The sequence below is a fragment of the Carassius auratus genome, chromosome 27 (genome assembly GCF_003368295.1).
Source record: "Carassius auratus strain Wakin chromosome 27, ASM336829v1, whole genome shotgun sequence".
Taxonomy (NCBI): domain Eukaryota; kingdom Metazoa; phylum Chordata; class Actinopteri; order Cypriniformes; family Cyprinidae; genus Carassius; species Carassius auratus.
The window spans coordinates 13,147,300-13,170,269 of record NC_039269.1 but is presented as its reverse complement, the minus strand read 5'-3'; the positions used below and the strand labels follow the sequence as shown (position 1 = coordinate 13,170,269).

The window sequence follows — 22,970 nt, the reverse complement described above, 5'->3', positions numbered from 1 at the left end:
GTATTTTAAAATATATTTTTGTATTAACATATTTTAATGACAGCATATTTATTGAATAAAAGTGTATTATTTTATTTTTCAAAATAAGCATTAAAATAGTACAAACTTTGCTAAAGTGATTGTTTTGAACAAGTATTTTCTTACACATTATTTTAAATTTTATAATAAAATAAAATAAATGAAATAAAAAACATTATTTTAGCTGGAAGTATTTGTATCAATACTGTGTTAGGGGTAAAATGCTCCTCTTGCCACCTCATATATTTATACGATTTTTAATCAAAATAAACAACCTGAATTATTTATTTATCTGTTGCTCCAGTAATGTCCATTACAACATGTGATGTTTCATAAACAAATTTTGGGAAGTAACATGCCAGTTCATCACTGGGTGTGGGGGTTCCCCGGGCTCGGGACTCTTGCCGGGCTCATAGCTCTCTCCCTGGACAGCATGCCTAATATGCATAACCTTTATTCAATTATAAGTAAATGGGATTTCGTGAAATATATTTCTTCTGCAATTATACATTTTAGGTGTAGTGAATAGCAATTTTTTTTTCTTAAGTTGGGCATTTAACCCTGTTGTACCCTACTCTTTTTGCACTTTATTGTACATTGTTAAATCAGTAGGTGGCAAATGACTGTATTTGACTGTATTTTGAATCATCCACTTAATCAATTCATCATCATCAAAAAAACACAACTCATGATTCCCTCATTGACTCAATTATTATTAACACTTATTCATTCATTAATGAAATCTTTTTTTTTTTGGCCTCAAAGCATTGTCCTCAGTGAGTCAATGAGTCTTTGAATCATTTACTCAATCGATTCATTGGAGAATGAAACATCACTGCTTATGTTTGATGCTCAGAAAACTGCAACAATCGATTGTTGTCTATTTTCTTTTTTGAGGAACAAAAATGGATAAAGTAACTGCCAACTGTGTCTGAAATCCAATTTACTCATTATTAACTTCTTGTTTACTGAATTTATTGTGGCATTGTGACTTCCACTTCAGATTAGCACAGTGGTTTCAGGGTTAAATCACCAGTACACTGATGCTTTTAGGGAGCAAAAAGCCATAGTTCAAACATAAAAAGTTTCACAGTCAAAGAGATTTTATTGATACCATGGTTATTTAATCATCCTTTTACTTAGAATTCAATGGTGGCACTTATTCTCCTGCTATAGCTAATGAGTTAAATAGTCACAAAAGTGGCCTGGTCATTGAATTTGGGACACTAAAACACTGTGAAATGTGGTTTTATTGTTCTCCCCATTCATTCACCAATCTGAATGCACACTCATTATTTTTTATTTTTTTTTTATCTCTCATGTTATATCATAAGATTAGTTGAACTGTCATATGCTATTGGTGACTGAAAGATTAACTTCCCACTTAAATTCTCAATTCTTCTTCTTTACCCAGTCTGAAAATTAAGTTCATTCATTTTCGTAAAGTAATATTCATAAACAGCTCAAGAGTAGGTCATCTGTTGCCAGAAAGACAAAGAAAGCAATTGAAAAAGACTTTTGTGTGCAATGCATGAATAAGGCAGACAATGAAACATTTTTCAAATATTTTGCTCTTAGAAATAAGTATTCAACATGTCATGGCATTTGTGAAACTGTTTTCTGATATGCGCCACAGTTTCCACAGTAACACGTCATTATGCATTACAGATTCAATTTAACCAGACTCATTTTCTGGTTTGTACAGTTAGCTAAACAGTGAAGTTTGCAGCAATTGCTTTTGATGGAACTGATGTTTTGCATAGACTCCCTCTTCAGTCTTGAAGAACCTACAGCTGACTGTTAAACCTAACCTCACGTTTTTATTCTTTCATAGTCAAGCTAGAACAATTGCAAAAGAAGAGAATAAAAGTTAGAAAGCCTTTTCTATTGTATTAGTAGTCTAAAATTATCCCCTCTTCATTTAGTATATCAGTGGCTCTTTCATTAAGATTATATAACAACAAGCACTTTTACTGAAATGCATTCAGACTCATATTGCAATGTTCATTTATTAATTCCAACGGATTCTATTTCTGCTACTGTATTATCGACCTATGTGCACTAATGAATAAACATAACAAATGCAGATCTTGAAATACTGACTATTGCCTTCAAATACACTCTATGCTAAATTTATTTAAAAAATTGTGAGGTTCTTGAGAGATGAACGTTGCATTCACATGACACACATGCCATCCTCCCTTACAAACAAAAGTGAGTCTCTCAGAAATCACACTGTCAGTTTGTGTTGCCCCATGAAATATTTATTCCGGTCATATAATGTTAGACCCCTGGGACTTGGCTTCAGCATTACTGTGACTGTTTCAAACATGTCTTGGAAATGAAATGTTCAGATGTATCTAAGGTGACAGGAAATGCCCACCCTGAAGCGTTTCCATTGTCATTTGTTTATTTGTTTTTTTGTTTGTTTTTTGTTTTTTAATTCAGACATTGCAATTTCCATACGTTTTGAGGAAGACTAAGCCTAAAGCACTAGGTATTTCACTTGTCCATGTCAGTAACCCTCATGCCGTCAAGGAATGAAGAGTATGAGGGAGTTTCTCCTCAACAAGTGACAAATCTGAATTGACAGAGAGGAAGAGAAGTCGAGAGCTATCAGCTTCTTTGCCGAGGTAACCAGGGACATGCATTGATCCCCGGAATGCCGTTCAGTCAATTGAATAGAGACCATGCTGGAGCTCTCATTACACATCCCTTGCACCAGCAGACATGATCCCTGCTATTATACTAGAACAGCTGTTCCATCAAAAATGTATTAGATGTTTCACTGAACGGAAAACAGCAAGATCGCGATAGGCTTTTAGGCCAATTTTCATATCTTAGATCTTCACTGGCAACAGCTAATCCCAACTTTTCAGTGGAATTAAAATGTAATCGTTGGCTGCGTTTCATTTCGCCTGCATGAAAGTACAGTTTGTCCTCTTTCCTTCACACAGATGTTTTGTGGATATCTGCCATCGCCTCCAGTGAGTCTCCAGTGGAAGCCGGCTCCCCAACAAATCAACACGTCTCACTCTTGGCCCACGATGTGAGTGTCGCCCGACGGGTCTCAGCGACAACAGGATTTAAACCATGGCCATCAGCCAAGCCCTGCGAACTGGTCCGATCGGCATCTAGAGCCGCCCACCGCAAGAGAGAGACCTCTGGGTGAGCGAGAGCGGGAGTCCAAACGTTCCTACTCTTTAACATGAGAGCAGCCAGCAGCCCTGCCTGTCTGTCCCCTCTGCTGCTGTGCCTGTGTGTGCTCCAGAGGAGCTATGGGACCCCTTCACCGCCCAGCCCCACGTTCACCCACAACCAGACCAAACTGCCTGACGGTGACAAGGACTCTCATCACCGGCCCAAGCGAGGCTGGATCTGGAATCAGTTCTTCGTTTTGGAAGAGCACATTGGGCCGGATGCCCAGTATGTGGGGAAGGTAAGAGCCCTATTTTTTTTTTTTATCTGTGTGCAGTTGTAAGAATCATCTGATTATCTGAAACAAACTGAGCTGTTGTGTTTTTTTATGGTTTGTTGAGCGAATGGTTTCTCCAAAGAGTGCTGTTTTAACCAGAGACAATGGCCTTGCGTCATGTTTTTGGATTCAGATTAAAATGTGCAATGTCACTGTGTTCTTGTAGTCATATTTTCTTGGAAGCGATTAAATAGTGCAGGTGACTAATCAGGAACAATATCCTTGTTTCTCAGAACAGCATGTTTTTGTCAGAAAATTGATTTGGCTTGCAAATTAAAGGCTGACCCGTTACATCCATCCTGCTAAAAAGAGTCTAATTGTTTTGACTGTCAACTGCAGACAAACACAAAGATCCAGAGGCCCTTTTTTGTTTCTGTTTCTTTCATTGTCTTCATACACAAGGTAACACATTCGTATGATGATCATATGGAGTACCTTATATTTTGGGACCCCTCTGCGGACTATAAAATTCAACAGCGGTACAAACAATTTTTTTGCCCATTCGGTTCTGTGAAGACTGGCTAGCTCTGTCGGCTCAAATGAAACCGCAGTGTTTCATGGGTTGGAATAATACATGGTGACACTGACAGCTTTTGACTTTGGCCCAGTGAGGTGAAGGTTAACATGAAGATAGCAGAGTTTATGAAGAAATGACTGAGCAGCCATCAATTGTCTACACCTCCTCTCAGGAACTAAGCCAAGTGTGTGTGTGCTATTTTTCCTCAGTACCATTGGTCAGGTTTGCTTCAGATCTGCCCACTTGAGTGTAAATACATATGTGTTCATGTGTGCTGGGCATGAGAAATGATTCCAGTTGTATAACAGTTCCATTTTTGATTATTTTAGTACTTTTAAGAGATAAAAAGAAATTGTATTTCCCAATTGTAATGTCAATAAAAGGTTAATTTACAACTATTAAATGTACATTGTTTTAGTGATAATATTAATACAGTTCAGTAATTGGCCCTTAGCTATGTACAAGAATATTAAAGAAAAATGTATTTCATAGGTGGTAATGTATTTCATAGAATAATATGTATTTTCACTCTAAATACTACTGGCAAAATATGAAAGTAAAAATACAAGTTATGCCTATTCAGTCGTAAGAGTAATTCATTCAAGAATCCAAATAACCCAGTCAGACTGCATGATTTTGAGTCACTTAAAAAGAACCTAAGAAGTTCCTTTTTTTGTAGTTAGACTGCTGATTGAACTATATCGTTTTGATTCACTTAAAAAAAAAACAGATTCAACTTGAGTCATTTGTTATTTGTTATTTGTACTACACTGGTCTAGATTTTGATCCACTGAAAAAAGGTGGCTCATCGGAGCTATTATTTTGGGAGTTTGAATGCCCCAGTTGTGCTGTTATGATTTTTGTTCACTAAAAAGAACTGCCTCATAAAAGTAATTCTTTTGGGAATTGGACTACAGTCGTGCTCTATGGTTTTGATTCACTTAGAAGTACCGATTCATTAGATTCATTTTTTGGTCTACAGTGGCTGTGCTGTATGATTGTGATTCACTGAGAAGAACAGAGTTATATGAGTTATTAGTTCAGGAATCTGAATATAATGGTCCTGCTGTATAATTTTAACTCATAAGAGTCATTCTTTGTCTGACTTGAATACTGGTTCCATTATACAGTTTTGATTCACTACAGTATCCAATAGTTTGGTTTATAGGTTTTTGTCATGTAATGGGACTATGCTGGTTGAGCTGTATCACTTTTTCTTTTTCTTTTTTCTTCATTCAGTCATTCGTTCTGTAATTGGACTACTGGTTGAGCTGTATGGTTTTGATTCACAAAGAACTGATTCCTTAAAACAAATTGTTCTTTAATTGCACTACATGGGTTGTGCTGTATTGGTTTTGATTCACTGACAAGAACAGACTCATATGAGTCAGTCTTTGGGAAGTCTGACCACCCCAGCCACACTGCATGATTTTGATTCACATAAATGAACTGACTCATATGAGCCAGTATTTCTGTAATTGGTCTAATGGAATCACTGAATCACTGAGAAGAACCAAATATTTTGTTGTGTAATTGGACTACACTGGTCGATCCACATGATTTTGATCTACTGAGAAGAACTGGAGCTACGCCAGTTGTGCTTATACACTTTTTATTCTCAGTGGAAAAATTGACTCATAGAAGTCATTAGATCAGGTATTGGACTAGATTAGTCACACTATATGTAGTCTTTTTAAACTTCGTCTTTAAAAGTCAGGGAATTGAATTCCATGGAGCTCATTTTGGAAAAGAGTGGAACTGGTTAGATCCTGTCAGGGAGACTTTTGACTAAAATCGAAAAGAAAAGAAACTCAGTGTGACAACATTCTTACCTGTATTAAACTGCAAAATATGAAGCCAAACAGTGCCCTTGTTCTGCTCACATGGGTGCCACTTAAATTTGTGCTGCTGTGGTGTGACCTGTCTGTAAAAGATTTGAGAGAACTGAATATTTTCTCTCAGGCCTTCTTAAACTGCAGTGACAGAAATGGGTTGAGGCTCTCAATGGCCTCCCACACTCCTCTCCACTCGTTTTCTTTTCTCTTTTTTAACACCTTCTCCTGCCTGGTCCCACCAGACCACCAACTTTTCCTCTCTCCATTTCAGTGGTCAGACAAAAAGAGGTTTGGGGCCCAGACAGACCTGTTCTACTAAAACCCTGCCTGTCCTCAAATATTTAGTGATAAGAACATAAACTATGTCACTTTATAAAAGCAGATGGGAAATTTCATTGGGACAAAGTTTTGTGGGTTAGACATGGAGCACACAGAGAGGATATTTAGTTAGAAAGAAATTATCCTGAAATGTGTTGGCTGAAAAACAATTCAACACCTGCAGAGCATTAAAAATAACAATATTTGTTGCTGTTTGGTCATCTCGTTTTAGAAGAATTTATGCTAAAATACAAAAAGCACATAAAAATTGTGTGATTTTTAAGGTTCCCTAATGATTTAATGTATGTATTAATTAATTAACAATAAAATAAGTTGGCTTGGTTTTCGTTGTTATCATAGTTTTTGTCTTTTTACAATTCAAACAGTATTTTTACAGTGCATTTAAAAATTTTAGTAAAAAAAAAAAAATCCTTCTAAAGTGGCATATGATCGTAGTCTGTGAAAATAACCATGGAGTTGATAACATGCAAAGTGACATCTGTCTAACTGCAGCAGTCCAAATGTTCAATCAAGGGGGCTCAAAAAGGGCGTTAAATATACAATATGTTTTTACATTTTAAGTCAAAACATAATTGAAAAGCTAACTAAAGCTAACTAACCAAGTACTGAAATGCATCTTTCAACACTGAACTCTTCAGCAAAACACTGTATAATGATTTGCAAAAATGTATTAAATTATTTTCCCCTTTTGTCAAGTAACATTATGCTCATTGTATGATTCTTGTCAAAGAAGTGATACATCCGTGGCATCCAACGGTAACACAATCTAAACAATAGCAGACGAAGTTTCTGGCTGAGCGAGAGACACAACAGTCTCATGAGGTTACTTGAGCGCTCCTTCATATTGAAAAAAAAAAAATACAGCAAATATTTGTTTATTTTATTTTTGCCTAGCAGATACAATTTGTTCTTCATACTGTAGATTATTGCAGTGGTAAATATGCTCCCGTTTCATGTGGAAAAGCACATACACACACATATACACATACACATCCAGAAACAGCTTAAGCTTTGAAATTTGTAATAGAAAGCTAGCAAGCTGCTGGAGCTCTGGAAGGTCTCTTTCTCTGTTAATCTCTTTACCAGCAGACTGGTAGCACACATTAGTGCGAGTGTGTGATAACTAGAGAGGATCTACAGTAATGTAGACTTTGGAGTAGAGGAAGACAGATAGAGATCAGTTCGCTGCAGTTCTACTGGAGTCTGTCCGGCTGATGAATATCTGTCACTGCAGCTTTTAAGATGGAGGATTGCATTAAACCGCTCACCTCCTTCTCACTAATGGCAAATTACCAAACTCAGTGCTGCCCATGCATGCTTCCTTATTCTGACGTGAAGGGCTCTTGGTGCAGTGTAAAATTGACCTTTCTATCAGCACGCCGTCTTTAATTTGCGGTTAGCGGCGAAGGCTGAGCCCTGATTTAATCAGTCCTTTCCTTCTTGTAGCGTGGGCAGTTCATCAAGCCCCTGCACAAGGCAACCTGTGCACTCAGGTCTGCGGCAGCAGTAACCGCAAACCCTGCATTATGGTCATGTCTGCAGAGAGAGAGATGTTTTCAGTGTATATGTTATTTTAGTGCATTCTTGATGCAGACATTCCTATGAATATTAAAAAGACTGTTAGAATGAGGTCAGTCGAAGCAAGACGCCTCTAATTAGGGCCTTGTTTTGACAATATAGGGCATTGTTTCTTCAAAGTCTCATTTATATGTTCACACATTAACATGTACTGTTAAATGCACAGTCCACCCAAAAATGAATGTTCTGTCATGTACTCACTCTCTCAAGTCTTGTATGATTACCTTCATCTGTGGAACATAAACGTACTTATTTAAGAATTCTGGTAACAAATTTTGGTTTCTGTTGACTGTTTGGGTACCAGCATTCTTCGATGTATCTTTTTTTTTTTTTTTTTCCAAAGAAGAAAGTAAGTCATGCAGGCTCAGAACAACATGAGACTGAGTAAATAATGACAGTTTTCATTTTTGGGTGGACTTTAAAGTTAGCATGAAATGGAAGTTCTGAACGCCTTTTCTTCCTTATTGTGACCAGGGGCAAGGGAGGCAGTGCCTCCTCCTCAAAAAAACAAAGAAAAAGAAAAGAAAACAGGATTAGAAGAACATGCAAATATTGCAAAATATGACATAAAAGCATATATATAATCATTCGTTTTTATAAAGTAAAACTGTTCAACAGTGACACCGTAGGTAAAGTTACAGCAAGAGTTGGCATCACTCTCGTCTCCTCTCAGCCCATTTAATTTTAACAGACCCCTGCCATGAGTTTGGTGGGGGGTAATTGAGAATAAATGGGGAAAGTCACATGAGAGGAGGAAGTGCCTCCATCGTGATATGACTGGATGTGACTGTCAATATAATGAAGTTAAAACATGATCTGTGAGTGTTTTAGTGATCAATCAGTTTGTTTAAATTAGAGGTACATCCCTGCATCTGTGACCAGTGTTAACCAGCTCTGATGACTGTTTATCCGGAACAGCTGAACATCGGTTCATAAATAAAATATATAAATGTTTATTAGTAATGTTAATATACAAAATATATTTTTATTCTGGTAGTTTAAGTTCTGGTAAGATTTTAAAAAATGGGAACAGGGAGGGGAGTTTATTTTGGTTAAAGTTTATGAGGGCACATGCATTTTATGAAAATAATGATGGGCATGGATTAATAATGTACAGTATAATGAACACTGCAATATTCCATAAATCAATAAGAATAGTGAGATTTGATTTCCCCATGTTAAAGCACTGAAATGTTCATGCTGCAAGATTCAGTAGCGTTACCTCAAAGCATGCATACATTAAAAGGCTTTTGACCCATAATAGGTGCTCTAATGGATCTAAATGCATCACTTTTGCACCATAATAAAATGTCTTGGAGCTCTGAATGAATCGTAGACGAGTGTGGGTGTATGGATGTGTTTGACAAGGTGTGCAAACACTCAGTGGTCACCATTATAATTTAATTGGAGGATGTATTCCGAGCCGGATCAGACTGCTTAGCATGCAAGATGTGCAACACACCCAGTTTGTTTCGAATGGTTAATGACTTTCCATTGTGCTCAAGTGTTTGCTTTCATTCATAATCCTATTAATCGCATTTGATGCATTTGTATTTTCTAGGCTGGCTGCTTTCAGATTTGAGTCTATATCTGTCTGGCAGGTTTCTCAAAGCCTTTCATTTGTGTGGTAATGTTGTGCAGGGGAACAGCGTCATACTGGACGAGTCAATGCATTCTATCTCCCACTCATCTGCCTCCCCTCCTTTCTTGATGTTTTATGTGACTTTTTTCACACAGGATGTTGAATCTTAAAATCATTTTTAATCCCAGTGAGCATTCTAAACATGCCCATTGATTTTTTTTTTCTTTTCTTTTTTTTACCACAATGCCCTATTTTAAATATTTCATTTCATATTTTTCTTAGGAATTTCACCTATAAGATTATAATAATATTTGTATTCCTCTTTTTAATAACATTAATTTTGTTTTCAAACTAATGTATTGTCCTTTATAATAATAATATAAATAATAATAACAATAATAATAATAATAATTACTTTATATAAATAAAAATTTTCCAAAAAAGACTTTGTATTTTTTTTTTTTTACCCATTTTACTTTGTAAATGCAAAATATTTCCAAGAGACAGGTTATTTACCTAGAAGAAGAAAAAAATTGTTTAGAATACAAAACCAAGCTATCTTTTTTTTTTCTTTTTTTTTTTTTTACATTAACTAATCGTTAACAATAAGACTAGGTCTAGGCAAATAGTATATAGAGCCAGTTTAGTTGTATTATAAGATCTTCACAATTTTCTCCTCACAACATCAGGGCATTTCCTAACAAATATTTACTTTACTTATCCTCGGTTTAAGGTGTTTAGGAATAGATAAATGCATGATACAAATATTTAATCCATCTATTAGGGAAACCTGAACCTACAGAATGGTGCTTCCATAAATACCTAAGGCAAGTTCAAAAAAAGGGGTCACTCTTTTCTAAAGTACAATGTAGGAGGTTTCTTCGATCTTTCATAATGCTGGATGCTTCAGGTGAACATGAGGATGCAGAGCAGAATGAAAGAGGTGGGTATGAGCATCCTTAAATAGTGGCTGGTTTGGGTTTCTGGCTTAGCTGTGTGGATAAGAGCATATTTTTGGTATGGTTTAATACTGTATGTGCCATGCTGCATTGCAGCTGTAACCAGGCTTATACTGAAAGTTTTGTGGGCACCAGCACCAGAAATAGTGTTGTTTCAGGCCCGCCTGCCATATATATCTGTGAAGGTGAATGTCCCTGTTAGCCAGGGGGGAAAGGTTTGGAAGGTGAACGTCATTCTGACTAATTGCTCACTTCGGTGGGATTACACTGGCTGCCAAGAATTATGGGAACACAGTGGGAAAAAAGAAAGCTGCTTGAATAGCAACCAAGCAACATGCCAAGTAATGTTGTTGTTTTTTTCTCCTTTTTTATTTACACCAGGGGCTGTGTTCTGCCAATTCCTTTTTTCTTTTTTTTTCTTTTGGGGGATCAGACTGATTGCCTTTTTTTAAGGCCACATTAGTGATCATTAGCAACTGAAATGGCAGCATTTATTGTTGGATAAGTGGCCTGAAAATAACTGTGTTTCTCAGTTTCAGGTGATGGTCAGATCCAGCTTCCTCTCACCAAAGCTTTATGCTGTTTTGTATGCATATTGTTCTGTGGTTTGTGTCGCTGTAATTGCATGAGCATAGCTTTTGTGTTACTAATGAAGTATGTGTCAGCAGATTTGACACACTGAAAGATGACAGAACAGAAGCTATCCTTCATGATGCACCTCTGCAAACATATGGGTCAATTACATACTACAAATGTGTCCATGCTAAAGAAAAGGAAAGATCTTGTTTGAAATTTTTGGGAAATGTTTTTATTTTTGGTTTCAAATGTCTCTTGGTTTTTAATGTCTCTAAAATGGCATGTTATGTAACCAATGGGTAAAAATTAATAATTATTAAAACTATTTGAAAATCTGGAATCTGAGGGTGCAAAAAAAAAATAATAATAAAAAAAAAAAAAATATATATATATATATATATATATATAGAGAGAGAGAGAGAGAGAGTTCTTAGCAATGCATATTACTAATCAAAAATTATGTTTTGATATATTTATGGTAGGAAATTTACAAAATATATTTATGCAACATGATCATTTCTTCATATACTAATATTTTTTGCCATAAAATAAAAATCTATAATTTTACCCATACGATATATTGTTGGCTATTGTTACAAATATCCCTGTGCATATGTATAGTGTACAGAATAATTATTTAAATACATAATTAATGAATGCATTAATTCATTAGTAAATAAAATTAAAATTAAAAAGTATTTTCTGACTACAACAGCAAGCTTTTTTTCTTTTCTTTTTTTCTTAACAACATGCACCAATTCACAATACGACCGGAACTAGACAGTAAGGTGTGCATTTTAGTTGCGAAGGGCTTGTAGAATCTTTACAGCCATCTTGGTTTATGTGTGAATAATTTTGGGGGAGGTGCTCCACATGCCATTTTAAAATCTAAGGTGCAGGGGATTCTCTCTATGATCTTTTAATTTTTTTCTGCATGTTTGCACCACATGATTTTATTGGCGAGAAAAGAAATTCTAATATTGTACTCATGCTTGGGATTATTGATATGTTAAGATAGAATAAGAACATATGGAAAAGTAAACAGACCAAGGGCTGTAACTTATTTTGCTAGTGCATAAATAAATAAATAAGTAAAAAGGGTTCTTTGAAGGATCAGCATAATAGCTGTAGACTGCATATTTGCTTATGCAAATTCGAAATACTTGTTTGGATATTTATATTTGGCATCACAGAAAATTCTTACCTTGAGGCACCAAAACTAATATTCTTTTACAGAATCTCTTATTGCATAACTAATATGAATGTGCTGGGATTAAGCCATGTTTATTAGGAGGTATCCTTTCACCCTTGTGATGCATGTGTATTTCACATGAAACTCAATTTGGTTCTGGTTGGGAGCCACAGGCTTTTGCCTCATAATGTCAAAGTGTAGTGTATAATTTCTGCCATGTCTGCCATGCTCTTTTTACCCATGAGTTTAAAAAATTGTCATGAAAGAGTTATATTTACATTCCAATGGAGAAGGAGTAATATCACGGGTATATATTTAGGCCTCTTTTAGTAAGTGGAAATTGTGGGTGAACGACAGTCGTTTCCTCTAAAAAGTATTTCCTCAGAGCACATGGGATATCCTTGTGCTTGTTTGGTACATGTAATGTGAGTTCTATTTAAAGAGCAAGCTAATTATAAATCAAGAGCATTCTTTGACAGGAGCTGGTGCATGCCACAGTCATTATCATGATAGATTTGTCATAAAAAAAAAAAAAAATCACACATTTAAGCTTGAACTATACAAAATCTCCCATAAATTTTATGACAGGAGTTTTTTCATTTTTTTGTGCTTTCTGACTTTGCTAATTTATTTCTAGATCTAGGTCTATGTCATTTCATGTCTTGTTTCCTTATAGTTAGAGGTTTTACAAATGCAAAGCCTGGCATTTAAAACTATGCTATGAAGTTACTGTATTTATAATTAGGGACCAAAAGTCTGAAAGCATTAGGGAAAATGTTTATTATTTGTTTTATTGGAAATTTGAATATCACCATAAAAAATAAAATAAAATAACATCTATCAAAGTTAGTCAAACTTGATGATCCCCAGCATGATTTGAGAATTCAAAGAGCAACTTGTGCTTCAGTGGAAGCAAGAACATCTGTCTTTTTGTACAAAGTCACATGTTCAGTATCACTAAATTGTTATATTGTATGGTATGTGTTACTGTGACCTTTTTTTTCTTACTATGTTTTATGTCATGTTGTGGTTGTATTTCTGAGCCTAAGACAAATTTCCCCCGGGGACAATAAAGTATACCTATACAGAATTTTATTGAGAATGCTTTTAAAATTCAAGGTTAAGTTCCTAAATGTGAAGAGAATTTGAAATTAGTTATTTAGAGAGGACATTGCAGTTCTGTATGTAAGCAATTAATTCCAATGAAATGAATATGCATTTAGTTATATATAGTTAGTTTAGTTTCTTCTCGTAATTACAGTTCAATTCTTACAAAACAGTTAAAAGGAAGACTGTTCTTCAATTCAGAATTTTGCACAATTCTCTAGCTAGATTTTCAATGTGGTTTCAAGGGTTTGAATCTCACTGTCTCTCTCTCTAAAATTCTGTGCAAATAATATGCATTTCAGAATAGCAAAATGTGTCAGAATAAATAATTATAAGGTTTTAACACCATAGAACATTTGCATTTGGTTTAAAGCTATATAGCAGTGCTGCAAAAATAAAACTTCTTTTCTTTTCTTTGTCACTTTCAGTTACACTCAAACTCAGACAAAGGTGATGGCTCCGTTCAATATCTACTCTCTGGAGAAGGTGCCGGTACCATATTCACAATCAATGAGTTAACGGGAGATATTCATGCAAAGAAAAGCCTGGACAGAGAAAAGAAGAGCCATTATGTCCTCCACGCTCGGGCTGTCGACCGTTTCACCAACAGAGCTGTGGAACCTGAGTCCGAATTCATCATCAAGGTCCAGGATGTGAACGACAACGCCCCTAAATTCCCAGATGGCCCCTTTTCAGCCTCCGTGCCTGAGATGGCAGACATCGGTGAGCCAAGAGTCAGGACCTCCGGTCTCTGAGGGGGTGTCTGGGGCTGTGCTTGGGGAACAGAGGAACATTTTGTCAGTAAAGCATAGGTTTTATTAGCTGGGTCATCAGTTTCAGACCGCAGAGTCCCATTGCATATCTGAGCCTTTCTGGCTTGGACTCGAGCTCATCTCAAGCTGCTGGTTGGTTGTGGTGGATTTATAGCAGGATTTATTAAAGCTATTGTTTCTTATATAAAGCCTCTCAAGAGGATATTGTCTGTTGTAGAAAAAGTGATATCAGGAGTTATGTCAAAAATGAACCAATATCTCACACAAAAACCTCTCATATGGGGTGGTGATATTTTGAAGTGCTTCCAAATGAATGCAGCATTCGATAAACAAAAAACAGCTGTGTTTACCTCTTTTTACACCTGTATCTCAATTTAATATGTCAGTGTTTTATAGATCTGTGCTATCCACCCTAATACACAAGTAATCCACATGCAGAGCTTGCAGTCTGCATCGATGGCAGTGCACATCAACCCTGTGGTAAATGGACCGTCAGGAAAGTGCTAATTGTCCGCAGAGTTCTTCCTTCCTATCCAAATCAATTGGCTGGACTCAAGCCAAATAGCTGTGAAATTATCATTCCTCACAACCTGTCAGCACAATGTTCCCCTCTGGGCACAGTTAGGGTAAGGGCAGGGTTTATTTCTCACTTTTGGCCCTGAATCGCTCTCCTTCACTGCTTTTATTTGCTCTCATGCTCTCAATGAGACTTTTTGAAACATTTTGAGTCTTTAAAACTAGTTTAGACTTTAAAAATGTAACACCAATAGAAGACAATTATCTGCACATGTATCTGTACCTTTTGACAAAATTAACTGTACAGTATTCAGAAGTGTTATAGTTTACATATTGCAAATATTGTTGGTTTAATTTATAAACTAATCAACATCTGAAGTAGATCAAAACCTTTAATCAGAGTTGTTCTAAAACCTAAAACCTAAATGCATTCTTGTCTTAGGCAACTCTGATTAACTTTTTTGATCCTCTTCAAATGTTGCCTACTGTTGAATAATAAAATCCATGTTAATAATGTTAATTATTTATTTTATACTTTGTTCAGATATTTTTGTCGGTAACAAATTTTATTTTTGTTACGTAGGGAAGTAACCAGAGTAGGGAATGAGACACTACGTCCTCTAGGGTTCACTATGGGGAACGCCTCGTCGTGGCCCGTGTCTGAAGCATACATTGAAAAAGCACCAACAAGTTGGCCGCGACAGCCCCTGAAATCACTATCAGTGTGACTATTGATAATTAGGCGCCGGGAGGACACGTCATTTACTTCTTCGTCTGAAGCTTGTGTCCGAAGCATGGCAGGAAACTAGAGGACGCAGTGTCTGTTTTCCTACTCAGGGAACCATGGTTATTTTTGCAACATGGGATGTTCCCTTTCAAGGGAACTTCAAACTGCATCCTGTAAGGGTCGCTATGGGGAACAGTATACCCATGCCGACATGCTGAGGGGAGTGCAGGCCAGAATCATGTCAAGCACTAAGTACAAACTCTACCATTTACATGGGAGTTGCCCCTGGGACATTAGACAGCTATTCATGACATTATCTCTTATGGCCAAAGGCCTAGGCTACATACCCAACTTACCTGTAAAGGCCTCGACCCAGGGTAGAGCTCAAGGCTTGGAATCTAGTAAGATTCCTTTAAAGGGGTACGGCAAAGAGCCTAGCATTTTATACTAAGTCTTGTTTGACACACAGGGGCTACCGCTTGCTCTTGCATAAGCCTGCTGAAGGAACGGTCTCAACAGATCCCAAGTAACACCATGTTTAGATAGGTATCCAAGGATACATAGGTGGAGTTGCGCTCAAGATGAACGGGGCTTTTACAAACTCAAGAAAGGGCATGAAGCAACCGCACTAAGCCCTCACCATATAGGATTTTAGAAAGAATGCAGAGCACTAGCGTGAAAACTTACCACAGTGTTGATTTCAAAAAGTGTGCAAAGACTTCACATGCACACTTACCAAGGGGAGCGCTGCTAAACTACTACGAGAATCAAATAGCCCTTCATGTTTAGGGAAGAGATGCTTGAAGTGCATTAAAAAAGACAAACTGGCTGAGTGGAGCTTAAGAAAGCAAGGTCTAACAAACTCAAAGAAAGGGAACAAAGCTGAGTGCGTAACCCTTACTGTACAGGATTTAAGAAAGTGCGCAGAGTCTTGCGTGCACTCTTACCACCACTAAAGAAGTTACTCCCTTTAGTCCCGACCATCAGTAAGGCGGTACTTTGAACCATAGAACCAACCAAAATTATCATAGGTCCAGCATAGGAGACTGTTATGCAAGCTGGTGGTTACAGGGGAATTAGGAAGGGGAGGATAAGGGCAGATTTAAAAACCTCCAAAGGGAACGAGTAGATACTCATGTATCAATAGACCTGCCCATGTCGGAGGCCGCCTGCTTGTTAGCACGGAGAGAGAGATCTGTTGTGCGGTGCAGCTCAGCTACCTGATCTGGGGAAAGGCCCTCACCTTTATCTAGGTCTTTCAGCAGGTCAGCCTGATATGCTTGAAGCACCGCCATCATGTGCAATGAAGCAACAGCCTGACCTGCTGCTGTGTATGCCTTGCCATTTAAGCAAGATCCTGAAGGGGCTTAGACGGCAAGGAGGGAGATTTAAGAGAGGATGTCTCCCCCACAGAGAGTTAGCTAGCCAGCATCTCTTCTACAGGGGACATCCTCTCATAGCTGCTTTCACACATTGCCTCAATGTTGGCATAACTTGTATGCTGAAATCAATGGATGCGAGAAGAAAACGGCCTCTTCCATTCCTTTTCGAACTCTGTTAGGAGATCAGGCAGAAATGGAAGGCTCACCTGAGCTGAAGGGCTAATGGTCCATGGCAAGTCCAACTTTGCCATGGTACGATCCATAACCTCCAGTAGCTCTACATTCACAGGGCAGGAGAATTGAGAAAGCTCAGCCTCAGCTTCCTTCACAATCCTCGGATATCTCCTGCTCTTCCTGGGCCGAACCCAGCAGAGCACTAGCCACTGTATTGAAAAGTATTAAAGGTGTAACATCATCCTCCAGAAGCTCTCTCTTGTCCACCGCCAACAAGCGCGAAAGGGAAAGTCCCTCTCTAAACTCCTCAGCCAGATCCACCTGTGATCCCCACCTTTGCTTTTTCAATGAAAAACATTCACAATGCACACAGATTGCTGCCTCACGGATATCCCATTCCTGCTTTTTACCAAAACAAACAACGCAAAGATTGTGTGTCATTGGGTGTCAAATAATGATGGTACAGATGCACACACTGTCTAAACGCTTTGCTAGTCGCCACCATGATAGACAGAGAAAGATCGCTCTTACCACATTCAGATGCACACTTCAAACAGAACAGTCAAAGAAGTTTTTTCAATGTATGCTTCAGACAGGGGTCATGACAAGGCATTCCCCATAGTGACCCCTAGAGGATGCAGTTTGAAGATCCCATGAAAGGGAACTGTAATATTTTTTACTTGAACTATTATTAACCATTGTTATCAAATTTTAAACTTGAAATATTATTAGTTTTACAAAAATATATATTACAATTTTATTAAATAAAAAAAGATAAATTTTCAAAAAGCAATTTTTCCAGTAATTTATTAAGCTCCAAATCATTATTCAAACTCTTAATATTTAACAGTTGTGTTGCTTGATATTTTTGTGGAGACTGTGATACATTTTTCAAAAATAAGAAAATATGTACAGTATGATCTAGAATATAAATTTTACTTGATATATCAGATAAATTATAAATAAAAGCAGATTATTAAGCTTCAAACCACACTGTGGACATTTTCAATCATAAATATTACACTTTAATTATATTCGCTTCACAGGCATGCCTTTGCATTATATTCATATATTCATATATATATATATATTCATTAGAAGTATTGCTTTGTTTTATGTTAAATAATCAGCTTCTCTTTTTCATCTTTTTTTTTTTTTTTTGCCTAGTGTGTGTTGGAATTTGTTATCCTCAAATCATTATTTGTGCCCTTCTGAATAAGACATTCTGCTTTGGGTACAGAACAAATACCAGCAGTGAGCTGGCGAGCTCTCTGACTCCACTTTATCAAGCTGTGATGAATTAATCACTAGAAATGCAGATAGAGCCTTATAAGCTGGTTGACGGCCTCTGGCCTTTCAAAAGAGGCTATTCTAGAGCCTGGTGCCTTCAATCTATTGCGTTTGTGTTCTTAAACTGCGAATGTGTCTCAAGTTAGGGCAGCCTTATCGCCACCATCCAAGCCCCACACACTTCGTAATAGCATTAGATGCTTTAAGGCTTGAAGGAGAGAGGCTCATGACAGGTGAATTCAACTCCGTACAGGTCAAGGAGGCATGCGATGAATCACTTGAATGAGCAAGCAGCATATGAGAACTGCCTCTGTCGAAGCATGCTTGTGGCATGCATTAATGAGGATGAATGCAAATCTGAGCATGTGAATAATTTTAGCAGTTTAACTTGGATATGTTTTATGTCCATGCAGGAACGTCGGTATTCCAGATCACTGCCACAGATGCCGATGATCCCACCTACGGAAACAGCGCCAAGATCGTCTACAGCATTCTCCAAGGGCAGCCTTTCTTCGCCGTCGACCCCAAAACTGGTACGCAAAGACCTCGCTTTCTACAAATAACCAGTTTTATGGACATTTTGAGATGCCTTTGACTGTAGAAGGCTACACTTGAATATTTTCTGATTGTTCCTATGAGCTTGTTGCGAAGTCACCAGCGGGTGAGTCATTCCACAATAATAGGCTGTAGGAAGCACAGATACATTTTCTCTGTAAAACAGCTTTCAGGCTCACAAAGGAACTCCCGATTTATTGCTCTACCCTATGTGGAGAATAATTGATGCATTCTCACATTGTTGAGGGCCTTTCATACATGTTGTTTCCACCTTTGAAGTGATGTTGAGGGGAAAAACCCCTCCCGACCAGTACCAAAATGTGTATTTTGTCACAGGGACTTCAGTTAAACATTAAATGAATATGTATGCTCTTTCAAACGGAACTCAGACTCGGGCATCTACATTGAAATTCCAATAAATCATGCAGGAAATGTGGAAAATATCATTCTCAATTGTATCTCAGAAATAAATCAATAAACCTGCATTGAGGGCAATGAATATGGATGGTTTTCTTTGGAGACTTACATGGTACACTCAATTACTCGCAAAAAGCCAGGGTGGATAAACAAATCATTTTCATAATACCAACACATGATTGAAACGTTGAGAGTGAGGCACCTTAGACCCGGACTACACGGTTCTGTGTAGGCTTGAAAACGCCCGAACTGTGGCCTACTTGCTGTGATGTACTGCTCCCTTACCTTGTCTATCCTAATTTAATGTCTTCCTTCCTCCCTCGTTTTTTTATTCTGTTCTTAGTAGCCATTTGGTTCAGTTTCCACAGTGGTGGTGTTTGTTTATGTCAAGTTGAATGTGCCTGGGGGGTGTTTGTCCCAGTTTGAAAGCGCCAACCTGCAGAGTGTTTATCCCATGATAGAGCCTATTTGGTGCAGGATGAATTTGCTTGGCTTATATGTGTTTGAGTGTGCCAGGCTGGTGTGTGTAGATGCACAAACATCTACATCAGCAGTGTACGAGGTAAAATGGTGAATAGCATCTGTTCCAGCTGTTAGTGTGTGCGTTGTTTTTTAGGCGAAACGCCCTGTCAGCAACAGCATGAGCTGCTGACCCAAGAGACTCAGCTTAGTACCAATACATACTTTCTATCCCTCAGATATCCGCCATGAAACTGCGCCAATTTACACAGAATTGCTTCTTGGGTACTGCACTGTGCATTTATTTATTTTGTGCAATTGCTTATTCAGTCTCCCTCCCACTGGGACCCATGGGATTGTTGCCATCCTCCACTGAAGCAGCAGATCTCTGATGGCGGTTTGTCTTTTATTGGTGTCTTTGGGGCTAAAACTATAAGATTGGATTTACTGTAAACCTTCCATGGTCACTCTTTCAACTCTTTTCTCATCTCTAATCCCCTGTTTGTGGCTATCATGAAGGTTTTGATGGGATTAAGAAGCTATACTGTATTATAATGTTCACATCAGGGGTTATTATCATAGGGCGCTGGTTTAATGTTGCAATCTTGCATATCGGTGTTGCTTGCTCATTTTGTCCGGAAGTGCTTATACCCTTAGCACTGAGAGTAGTGTGTGTGCATGTTTGAATCACTCTCAAATAATCCAATACTCCAGGTCTAGAGAGCCTCTTTTGCTGTTGGAGAGAGATAAAGAATTGACGGAGGTTTGTATCTTCTGCTTTGAGCATCACAGCTGTAAAAAGCTGTTTTCACATTTTGAGTTTATCCATAGATATACAGTAGTTTATTTATTTTAATTAATTAATTAATCTGTTTATTTATTTATTTTGTATAGGTTACATTATATAAATCTGCTCCAACCATTTGCTCAGGAAATAGGGAATAAGGCGAGGATGAAGGAAAGGCTGGAATGCAGAATAGCTTGAGTCTGCCATGTGAACTTGAACATGAGATCCCATGTTAATGTTTACTATGAAATGAGCACCAGCTGACAAGATATTGTACAACCAGGCCCCAGTGCACCAACATGGGCAACAAAGGGCTGTTTACTTTATATGAGACAGAAAGGAAATTATAATAGAGCATGCTTGATAAATATAGAAGTTCACTTAATTGTGAAGCCTTTACTGTATGTGCAACACAACACTCTGTTGTGTAAACTACTGAAAATTTTAGTCAAGTTAATAGTGTTGCTACTATTAGTTATTTTCTGCACTTCATTTTTCTTTTTTGATAATCCGATTGAAGCATCACCAAAGAATACCTGCATCAATACTATTATAGTTACTGGAGCACTTTTATTTAGTATTGTATTTTTTATTATTATTTTTTTTTTTTTCAGAGCAATTTTTTTGTGTTAAAATGTATTTATATATTTATTTTTAGTGTAAAATGATTAGAGATTGTTCTTTTTATTTTAGTCTAATCTAGTAATTTGTAGAATACGATATTTGTAGTATAATGTGGTTTAATATAGCATAGTGGAATAATTGTTTTTCTTCCTACAGTTACAAATACCCAAGCTATTCTCACCCATCCACCTTTGTGTAAAGCATAATAACTTGAATCATTGTGTCTAATCCTCATATCTGAGAATTACCTCAACTGCACCTTTGTGTAGTAGTTAGTTCGCCCCATTTACCGGTGGGTGATGCTTAACCGGCGTGATGTTTTGCACTTTCACTATAAGGTTGACTGTCTATTGTTCCATAGGAAATCAAACTCTCAGTACAAAGAACAGGGCTTACCAAGTTCTGCATCAGTGTCTGGTCCTGTTTGCTTTATTTACTTTCTGTCTCTGCTGTGTGGCTACTAGCTGAATACTAAGAGCCTGTTTAACATGAACATTTTGCTTTTTTCGTTGTGTTGTCTGCTGAAATCCCCTGTCCTGGCAGGTGTTGTCTGCTCTCAATAGGCTGGGTGCAATCTCTATGACATTCTCTGGGGCCGAAACACTGGCATGTGTTTATTTGTTCTGGCGGATTGAGGTATCTGTTAGCATATTTTTTTCTCACTCCTATTGGTCGTGTCCATTTAAAAAGAAAACATTGCATGTTAGAATATTTAAACTGTCCATCTCACACTTTCACATATGACATGAAATTGAAATTCACTGCTAGTCATTCCTTTACAGGTCCTCTGTGCTCCTTGTAGGTACTGTGTGTGTATTTATATTTAAGACAATCAGACAGAAATACTTATACTGCCCATATAGTTTATAGCATTTTTATCTAGTTATATGACAGATTAAAACATGAAACATGTATAGTTACAGAGATGCAGACATTTACTGTTTTCTACTCATCTTCCTTCCTTCCTATAATATTACATTTATGTATACAGGTTTTCACCAGACAAAAAAAAAAACACACCATATGAAATGAACCACAGTTATATATCATCAGATCATCAGGTTACATCATTTATAAACATCAATAAAAGAATGGGATATGTCCCACGTTAATAGCTTGGCTTGATAATGCACACTTTTCTTTTGATTTCTTTGATGACTGATTACCTTGAGTGTGTAAACATCAAGGCATTTCATATATTTTTTGATTAAACTGACAAGAAGTATCCTCTATATATTTACTAAGAAGTAAATAAAATGTTTCTAGTGCTATGCACTGAAAGAGCTTATGCTTTTATGAAATGATGCTATTGATTTCCAGTGTTTTTAAACATCCCATGTTGGTGCATTGGAGCCTTGGTATATCATGTCAGTTGGTGCTCATTTCTCAGACACATTACCATGGGATCTCATGGCGTAAAGGGGCACAAATACAAGTTCACATGGCAAATGCAAGCTGTTCTGCTTTCCAGCCTTTCCTTCATCCCTGTCTTATCCTCTATCTCCTGAGGGAATGTTTGGAGCAGATGGCAGCCTTTGGTTAAGAGTTGTGGAGTATGCAGGAGATGATCACCAGCAAGCTTTGTGCAAGAGTGTGTGTGCACATCAGGAAAGGAGGGTTCATGCTATGGGCTTAAAGCACATAAGAACAGTACATAGAGGTGAAAGGTCAGCCCTCACCTGCTGGTGTGTTGTCAAGCTCGAAAAGAACCTGTACCAGGTCAGAACTGGGGCAAAGCAGAGGATAACCACTCGCTATGAGCTCACCTCCTCAATAACCAAAGGTCATAGATCTGCAGTGTACACATGATATTCAGGACACGCACCTTTCCTGTGAAGGGTGGCTGTTATTGCTGGAAATGCCATCAAATGGCTAGCGGTTTGATTTCAAGCAATGGTTCTCTTGAAAATTCATTATTTACCCTCAGTCTTGTCTTTTGAAAACCCATTTAACTTTCTATCTTCTATGGAAAACAAAATGAGATGCTTTTCTTTTGCATAAAGTGAAACTAAATGCTGACAATGGCTATCAAGCAAGATTTTCTTTGAAATAATGACTTCATATGAGTCTGGACCTCACACAGAGATA

At 37.4% G+C, this 22,970-nt stretch overlaps 1 protein-coding gene across 1 annotated transcript in view; it reads left to right on the top strand.

Annotated features, from left to right (window-relative positions):
• Positions 1-22,970, top strand: part of cdh18a (cadherin 18, type 2a) — a 43,304-nt gene that overhangs the window by 3,649 nt on the left and 16,685 nt on the right. The window contains exons 2-4 of the mRNA XM_026205967.1: positions 2,976-3,457; positions 13,607-13,901; positions 18,454-18,573. Of these exons, the coding sequence (XP_026061752.1) occupies positions 3,227-3,457; positions 13,607-13,901; positions 18,454-18,573 (646 nt within the window). The 5' untranslated portion in view covers positions 2,976-3,226. The remainder of the gene's footprint in view (positions 1-2,975; positions 3,458-13,606; positions 13,902-18,453; positions 18,574-22,970) is intronic.